This window comes from Phalacrocorax carbo, chromosome 8 (assembly GCF_963921805.1).
Source record: "Phalacrocorax carbo chromosome 8, bPhaCar2.1, whole genome shotgun sequence".
NCBI lineage: Eukaryota > Metazoa > Chordata > Aves > Suliformes > Phalacrocoracidae > Phalacrocorax > Phalacrocorax carbo.
In genome coordinates this window covers 13,393,990-13,403,442 of record NC_087520.1, presented here as the reverse complement: position 1 = coordinate 13,403,442, position 9,453 = coordinate 13,393,990, and the positions used below count along the sequence as shown (strand labels likewise).

The following is a 9,453-nucleotide window of genomic DNA, read 5'->3' as shown; positions in this document are numbered from 1 at the left end:
CTCTGCTCTTTCCAAAGGTGATGTTGGAAGAGCTCAAAATGGCAATGGCATTGATGTCATGCTGAGAGAGAACAACCCAAACGTTGACAAGCACCCCAGCGTAATGGATGGTATTGATTCAGTGGAAGAATTCGGCTTTGGCGGTTTGTTATTGGGGCTTGGGTACGGCTGGTCTTTACAGATTTTTTTTTGTTTTGTTGGTCAGAAGCTTTCTGGGACTTCTGTAAAGGTGTGGCTGCTCATGCACTCATTGATAGAACATCAGAACAAGCCAGCATACGTCACACTGCTGCTCTGCCCAGGAACACAAGTCCACGACCACTCCCATCAGTAACGGCACCATAAAAAGCATACAGGTGGTATCAAGCACACTGTGTTCAGCAGACACCCTGTAGTTGACCCTTCATGGTTTGAAATGCTTCCGTTACCTGAGATGGAAATGTTATACACTGGTGAGCTCTGCTCCTCCTCTGAAACATTACACAGCTATTGGTAGAGGTGGTGGCAGGATAGCTCTAGTGGCAATGGGCATTGATTTCCTTCTGTGAGAGAGCAACCCAAATGCTGACGAGCACAGCACTGTTATGGATGGTAACTAATCTGTAGGAAAATTTGGAGCTGATTTTTTGTTTGTTTTTGAAAATACTGATACCAGCGTGATCTGCAGTCAGCAACGGTGTTGAAGCAGCAAATAGTGCCTGGGGGACTGTCACCACCACAGCCTGCCTGTTTTGCACCCCTTCAGCAAGCTCGGGTGGAAATGCTACACAGCAGCAAGCAAGAGCATCTGCAAAGCCCATGTCCTAGCCCCTCTCATCACTTCGGCAGTGACTGCATTCCACGGGAGAACAACTCCCACCCAGAACAGTAAACAGGTAACTGCTGCTGGGCGGGGAAATGCCTTTCCTTTTCCCCGCAAAGCAATAGCAGAGGGGCCCCGCCAAGGACGTGAAGGCAGGTGCAAAGGTCCCGTTAACAGCCCTAAGCACCCGACCAGCACCCACCGCCCGCAGGCCCCGGGGCTGAGCCCGGCTCCCACCACCGCCTGCCCAGGCGGCGGGCGAGAAGGGCGACTCGGGCGAGACTAGCAAAAAGGGGGAAGGGGCGAGAGGCGAGAAAGGGAGGGCCACTGACCGTGTCCAGGAGAGCGGGCGGCTCCGGCTGCGTCTCCTTCGCCGCGGGACCGGGCGGCGGCGGGAAGTTGGGGCTGAAAACCATCAGGTCGCTCTTGCCCGCGCCGTCCGCCACGCACAGGCTCCGGCTCTGGCGCTGCGAGTACGACCAGCTCCCCACTTCGCTGGCGCACACCAGCGTCGCCGGCCCGGGCCCCGACAGCACGGCCGCCCGCGGCGCCCACCGCGACGCCCCGTACAGCACCACCGCCAGCAGGAACAGGCTCGACACCGCGCAGATGGCCACCACCAGCCACACGTTCGTCGTCGCCGCCGCCGCCGCCGCCGCCGCCGCGCCGCCCTCCGCGCCCGCCGCCGGCCGCAGCCCCGCCCCCGACGAGGACGGGGACGACGAGGAGGACGAGGACGAGCCCGCGGCCGCCAGCGCCGCCTCGGCGCCCTCCACCAGCGACACGCTCAGCGTGGCCGTGGCCGAGCGCGCCGGCTCCCCGTGGTCCCGCACCACGATCACCAGCCTCTGCCGCGGGCCGTCCGCCTCCTCCAGCGCCCGCGCCGTGCTCACCTCGCCGCTGTACAGCCCCACGCGGAACGGGCCCTTCTCCCGCGGCTCCCACAGCTCGTAGCGCAGCCACGCGTTGTAGCCCGAGTCCGCGTCCACCGCGCGGATCTTCGCCACCACCTGCCCCGCCGGCGCCCCCCACGCCGCCCACGCCCACAACGCCCCCGAGCCCGGCCCCGACGCCGCCGCCTCGCCCGACGCACCGGCCCACGGCCCGCCGCCCGCCGCCGGCAGCAGCGCCGGCGCGTTGTCGTTCTCGTCCACCACGAAGACCTGCACCGTGGCGTTGCCGCACAGCGGCGGCTCCCCCGCGTCCACCGCCCGCACCTCGAACTGCAGCACCTGCACCTCCTCGTAGTCCAACGGCTGCAGCGCCCACAGCCGCCCGCTCTCCGCGTCCACCGACACGTAGCTCGACGCCGGGCGCCACCCCCCGACCACCGCCGCCGCGCCCCCGCCGCCGCCCTCCGCCACCGAGTAGCTCACGCGCCCGTTGCCCGCCTCGTCCGGGTCCCGCGCCCACAGCCGCGCCAGCTCCGCGCCCGCCGCGTTGTTCTCCCGCGCCAGCACCGTGTACACGGCCTGCGCGAACGCCGGCGCGTTGTCGTTCACGTCCGACACCGGCACCCGCACCGCGCGGCTGGCGCGCAGCGGCGGCGCCCCGCCGTCCTCCGCCCGCACCTCCACCTCGTACTCCGCCACCCGCTCCCGGTCCAGCGACTCCCGCAGCACCAGCGAGTACGAGCCCGCGAACGTCGACACCAGCCCGAACGGCGACGGCGGCCACGCCGCGCAGCGCACCCGACCGTTCGCCCCCGAGTCTCGGTCCGACACGCTCAGCAGCGCCACCACCGTCCCCACCGCCGCGTCCTCCGGCACCGGCACCGACAGCGACGTCACCCACACCTCCGGCGCGTTGTCGTTCACGTCCACCACCTCCAACACCACCTTGCAGTGACCCGACAGCGGGGGCGTCCCCTTATCTGTCGCTTTAATGTGTAGGTCGTACAAAGAAACTGTCTCAAAGTCCAGGGCGCCCGTGAGTCGGATCTCCCCGCTCTTCGCATCGATGCTGAATATATCTGAGGATGAGGGAGGATTTAACGTATCAATTTCATAAATCACTTCTCCATTTATTCCCTCGTCCGGATCCGTGGCAATCACCCGAGCCACCAGTGTCCCTCGTAAGGCGTCTTCGGGCAAAAGCATGTTGTACACCGACTGGTTGAACTGGGGCGCGTTGTCGTTCGCGTCCAGCACAGAGATCACCACCTCCATCATGCCCGTCAGCGGCGGCCGGCCCCCGTCACTCGCCGTCACCACCAACCGGTGCACAGCCACCGCCTCCCGGTCCAGCGGTTTCGCGAGCACCAGAAACAGCGATTTACTACGCGAGTTAATGTTTTCTTCCTCTACTCTGAAATGCTCGCTGGGGCTGAGTGTGTAGGAGAGCTGCGCGTTGGCTCCGATATCTGCATCCGACGCGCCCTCCAGCGGGAACCGAGACCCCGGCAGCGACGATTCCGCGATGCTGAGGTTTTTCCGGGCGGCGGGGAAGAGCGGGGCGTTGTCGTTGATGTCGGTCACCTCCAGCTCCACGTGGAAGACGCGCAGCGGCCGCTCCACCAGCACCTCCAGGCGCAGGGCGCACGGCGCGCTCTTCCCGCACAGCTCCTCCCGGTCCAGCCGCGAGCTCACCACCAGCGCCCCGCTCGCCCCGCTCACCTCCACGCTCGCCCGCCGGCCCTGCGCCACCAGCCGCAGCCGCCGCGCCTCCGGATCCACCGCCTCCAGGCCCAGGTCCTGCGCCAGGCGCCCCACCACCGTCCCGGCCTCGGCTTCCTCCGGCACCGAGTAGCGCACCTGCCCGCCGACCAGCGCCCAGGCCGCCTGCAGCACCAGCACACGCACCGCGGGCCCCCACCACACGCCCATCGCCGCCGCCGCTGCCTCCACCCGCCCGGGCCCCGCACGGCTCCCCGCCGCCGCACGGACGCGCCGGCTCTTCTGCCCGCCCCGCGCCGCCCCCCCGCGCTCACAGCCGGGCTCTCCGCCGCACCGGGGCGGAGCCGCCTCGCCGCTCCGCCGCCGTTTCTGAGCCTGCAGCGACACCGTGTGCTGCTCCGCCGCCTCACACGCTCCCCACGCTCGCCCGCGCCTCCGCACCCGCGCTCGGCACCTCCGCTGCCGGCTGTTGTTCTTCCCTCCTCTTGACTTTTCTTCTCGCTATTTTCTTTCTCTCTTTCTTTCTATTTTTATTTCTTTTGCCATTATGCCAGGCTCTTTCGTTGTGTGGATTCCTTTCGTCCCTGCTTCCTTTCTCGTTCTTCTTCTCGCCTTTTTTCCCTCCAGTTACCATTCTTCAGTTTTCACTTTCTTTCTCTTTGCCTTTCACAACACTTCTCTTTCTTCTCCTTTTCGTTCTTGCCCTGCCGTACCCCAATCTTTACTCACCTTTCCCCTCTCTTGCCATCCTTCTCTCTTCTTTACACCGCTCGCAGCTCACCAGTCGCCTCCGGCGCCGCGGCGGAGGCCGGCAAAGACGGAGCCATCACCGGTAATTACCCGGTATCACCGCCGGAGCGCCGTACTCTAACCAAGGGGGCGGCTGTCGGGACCAGGTCTGTTCAGCGGCTTAGAGCTAAGGTCCGTGCGTGCTGGTAATCTATCATCGCTTCCTTCCTTCCTTCCTTCCTATTCCTTCTTCCCTTCTATTCTTTCATTCTTCCCGCTTTCCTTCCTTTTAAATTTCGCATTCCTTCCTTGCCTTTTTGCTTTCATTTTCTGAGTCTTCCTTCTGCAAACAAAGTTCGTGCACCCTGGTACTCTCCTCTATGGTCTCTTCCTTTTTTTCTCTTATTTGTCATCTTCCTTCCTTCCCTCCTTCCATCATTGCTTCTTCCTTTCTGCCTTTCTTCCTCTCACCATCTTTCCGTGTACAGTGATAGCAGATGTGCATGCTAGTTTATCGTGCATTTATCATGCAATTTTAATTTATTATTTTATCTTAGTTCTTTCTATTGCTTGCTTTGTTCTGCTTTGCTTTTCCTTCTCTGTTGTTTCTTCCTTCTCTCCTTTCTCTTTCTTGTACTTCTGCTCTCTTCCCAGCCCTTTCCTCCTCTTCCCTTTCTCCATTTTTGACTCTTCTTTCTACTCATACCAACGTGGTTTGTACACGACTACACCACGTTCGCCATGCGGTAAGAATATGCCCTCTGGCAACAGCTCTTTCCCCTTCCTCACCACTTTACATCAAGCCTGGCACAGCGTCCCTGAGTAACAAGGAAGCCGAGATTCTCAGCTTCATTCAGCACATAGACACAACATCAGTGCATCCATGTAATCTCCTCTGTCAGCTCTTCCTTCCTTTTTTCCCATTGATTCCTTCCATCTGTCTTTCCTCCTTCCTTGCTTTTTCATTTGCATACAGTCCTTTTCCCCATCTTCCCTTCTCTTTCATTTCTTCATTATTTTATTCTTCCTTCCTTCCTTCCTTTTTCTTTACATACAGTCCTGTTTCCATTTCCTTCTTTCCTTCTTTCTTTCTTCCTCCTTCTTTTTCTCCTCCTTCTTAATTCTTCCTCTCTTCCTTTCTCTTCCTTTCATCTTTTTCCTCTTTCCTCCTTCTTTTCCTTCTCTCCCTTCTTTTTTGCCCCAACCTGCCCTACCCTTGCCTCCCCTTGTCTCCTAGTTCCATCCTTATCTCTTCCTTTTCCCTTTTAACAAAACATTTTCTACATGTCTACACCATGCTCAACATGAAGCACAAACGTGCCCTTTGGCAAGACCTCTCGTTCATCTTTACTGTTGCCCTCCAACCATCCAGACGGGGAACAACCTTCCTGCTTTCCTCCCATCTACGCAAGACAGACAGAGTGCACCTTCACCTCCACTTGTCAAAGGAAGACCACACTCTTCAGCCTCTGTCCTCTCAAGAGCAGAATCCACCTCGCTCTGAAGCACAGGCCAAGCTCCAGGTACTTGGACATCTGTGCAAAAAATGTTCCAATGAATCCAAACAACCCAGGGGAGTCTTTCACTCTGGAACTCCAACCCACCACAATCCAGCACACCAGTCCTCCAAGAAGGCTCAAAGAACACAGGGCAACCACACCTCCCAAGCACTCTTCATCTACCTCGATGAAGAGCTGTTCTTCCAGCCTTCTTTTTCACCTGCATGATGAATGTCAAGCTCTTGCTTCTCCTTTCAGGCAGGCATGCTCTGCCAGAACTACACAGCAACGACCTCCATACCATGGGGCATCAGTCCCCACAGAACACTTCTCATTCATTAGCATGAGACACACCTCAAAACACACCAACGTAACACCGTGGCATCATCACTCAGAACATCCCCTCCGTACCCAACACATCCACTCTGAGAAACGCATTAGGGTCCCTCCTCCATCCATCCTTGCTGCCACTTCCTCACACGGTGCCTGGAAGCAGCATGAAAGGAATGAGAGCAGAGAGTGGGGCTTTGCTGGTCCAATCACAGAATATCTCAAGTTGGAAGGGACCCATAAGGATCACCGAGTCTGGCTTTCAGTCCACTCAACGCTCAGTCAACCCAAGATGAAGATACCACAACTAAACAGGAACAACAGTATATCTCTCTCTCAAACACATCCTCTTTAGGAGTGAGTGACTTACCTGTAGCATCACTGGTTGCGTCTTCAGAAAGGAAATATTTTCAGGGCAGGGCAATCGGTTTGAAGGGACGTTTCCCCTTAACATTATCATGGATTTCTGGGGAAGATGGATAGAATAAAAGGACCCGCATTCTGCAAAAGACCGGAGGGTTATGTATCACTGGATGGTGTGCATTGCTCCCTTATGCGTTTGTATCGCAGGGCAACAAGGAGGGAGACCTGAAACCTAACAACATTCTCTCAACATCAACATCAGCTCAGGACAGTGGAAAAGCCATCCCCCACACCAATCGCCAACTGACTGAAGCTCTGCTACCTCCCGACAGCTGCCAAAATTCAGCAGTCTGCACCTCAACCACTGTTACCAACACATTGCCAACGTGAGAGAAGGAACAAAAAAAAAAAGAAACGGAAGTGTTTGGTAAGAGGAGAGAAGAAAACCAAAACATCCCATTCCATTCAATGAAACACGGGGTCTGCCAACCTGCTGAATATGGAGAGCACTTTTCTACTCCCTACAAAGACTAAGAGCAGAGAAGTAACCAAGCAGATGTTCAGAGAAGGGTGGCCAAATGTGATCAAAATTTGGAAAACCTTCTGCTTGATCAACACCATTCCACGTGAAAAACAAATGATCAAAGGTGCCTACAACGCATGTCTTCACATCTGGCAGGAATTGCATGGAGAACACCAAGGCGTGAGGATATGCAGTACTTCTGGAGGTCCTGAGAGGATCCCAGGAAACAACCACTGTGCATCTGCCCAAGGTTTTTTACTGGAATCCTCTATCCCAAGCCCTGCAAAATGAGGTCTCCAGCTAAGCAGACATTCTCCAGTTCTTCATCAATGACACACTCTGTGTTCTACACAGCATCTCCATTTCCTCACGCAAGGCTCTTCCCCGCTCAACGTCACCCTCCCCGTGACGGATGCCCTATTCCGTGCCACTCAGAAGATCGCTGCTACCGTTCCCAGACACTGCTCCACCACAACAGCATGGCCCAGCAATAAAACCCATGCTGGGCATGACACAGGCCTTTGCACGTCCTCACCTTCCCTCATGATTGGCACAAAGAACACAGGGAGGGATGCAAAGCCGCTCACTCTCTGGCAGGCTCTTCCCAGATGCCTGACCTTCACCCTGAATGTTTTGCGCCTTTTCAGCAATCTCAGATGGAAACACCACAGAGCTGAAGGTTAGACTTCTTAAGGATTCTGTGTTTAGAGCTATGACAGACTGATCCCAAGCTGGATGGATTTTATTTTTCAAGCGAACAACACCAAATGGTGAAGTGCAAGAACACTCACCGTATCAACTGTGTGGGACAACTTCTACCATAGAACACCAGAGCTAGCCTACTCTGAAGGATATGGCATGTACCTGTGCATCTGTGAGTTAAGCATGAGAAGGGGACATGCCGTCTCTACTGAGGCCACCTGTGGAAGTGCACAAGCAGGGGAAGTAAAAAGTAAAAAGATTACACCCACATCTTCAGCACATCTGCTTACAAATCCCACTTGAGGAGCAGTACACAACCATACTGGCAATATCAACCCACATGGAAGTTACTATGGATGCCCATGCTTTCCTTTCCCACCTCAGGGCTCACTCCAGATTTTGCAGGCACTTCCCAGCAATGAGACCGCCAGAAAAAAAAAAACAACAAAACAAAGGTATCATAGGCACGGTGGCAGCAGACTATCTGCTGATGACCCTTCATGTTTTGCAAGGTTTCAGCTGTCTCAGATGGAAATGCGGCAGACCTGGCAGCAATACTCTTCCTAAAGGTGATGTTGCGACAGCTCTAAATAGCAATCCCATTGGTTTCATCCTCTGAGAGAAAACCAAAATGTTGAGGACCACAGCGTAACAGATGATATCAACTGTGGGGGAGAACTTGCTTTTGGTCTTGTTGGTTAGGGGTAGATCTTTGAGTTTGCATTCTTTCTTTGGGTTGGTTTGCTTTTATTGTTTTGGGTTTTGTTTTGGTTTTTTTTATTCTTGTCAGAAAAGGTGATTTCCAGGGCTTCTGTAATGATGTGGCTCTTGATACAAATTCCAAAAGAACATCAAAAGAGGCCAGCGTTTTTCACACTACTTCTCTGGTTCAGAACGCAAATTGACAACCTCGGGAACGGGGGCGGGGGCCTGAAAAGAAAAAACCTGTTTTGAACACTTACCTTGGGTCAAACTCTTCTGCCTGAAGACTTTATGCTGCTAAGTAGAGTAACATCATTATTGGGAAATAAACATAGGAGAAGTCCACAACACCTTCCCTACGTTCTTAATGACTCTGGTGGCACAACAAAATGGAGAATGACTACAGCCATTACAGTCCAGGCAACATTCAGGCAATCCAACATAAAGATGCCACAAGTGAATAGGAGCAAAAGTACACCTGTCTCTCAAAACACCACATCCACCTCAGGTGTGAGTGACTTACCTGTTGCTTCTTCAGAAAGGAAATATCTTCAGAATAGGAGAATTGGTTTTAAAGGACATTTTCCCTTAACATTATCACAGATTTATGGGGATGACGGACAGAATAAAAGGACTCATGTTCTGCAAAACCTGCGCAGTGTCCCTTATGTACTTCTATCACAGGGGAGGCAGGAAGGACACCTGAAAGCAAAGGACATTCTCTCAAAGGGAAACTTAGATCAGGAGAGTGGAAAAGCCATCCCCCTACACTGACTGGAAAACATCCAAACATTGGCAAACTGACAGCTGCCTAAATTCAGCAGTCTGCATCTCACCCACTGTTACCAACATATTGCCAATGTGAGAGGGGAAAAATAAAACAACGCAAAAGGGTGGGCGGTTTAGTGAGAGGAGACAAGAAAACCAAAGGATCCCATTTCACTCTGTTGAAACTCAAGGCCTGTCAACATCCTGAATGCAGAGACCACTTCTTGCCCTCCCTAGCAAAACTGCGAGCGGAGACAAGACCAAGCAAGGTTCAGAGATGGCTGGCAGCATGATCCAAATTTCAAAAAGCTTCTGTTTGACCAACAACATTCCACAATAAAACCAAGTGATTAAAGGCACATATGGCAGTTACCTTCACAAGCAGCAATACCATGGAAAACATCACGGGGCGACGATATT

General features: G+C 54.7%; 1 protein-coding gene across 1 annotated transcript; it reads right to left on the bottom strand.

Moving 5' to 3' along the window:
- Positions 1 to 593: 593 nt before the first annotated feature.
- On the bottom strand, positions 594 to 3,627 carry LOC135314602 (protocadherin alpha-2-like). The gene has a single exon (XM_064458157.1). It carries the CDS (start codon positions 3,625 to 3,627, stop codon positions 982 to 984), a length of 2,646 nt encoding a protein of 881 aa, XP_064314227.1. The 3' UTR covers positions 594 to 981.
- Positions 3,628 to 9,453: the final 5,826 nt, after the last annotated feature.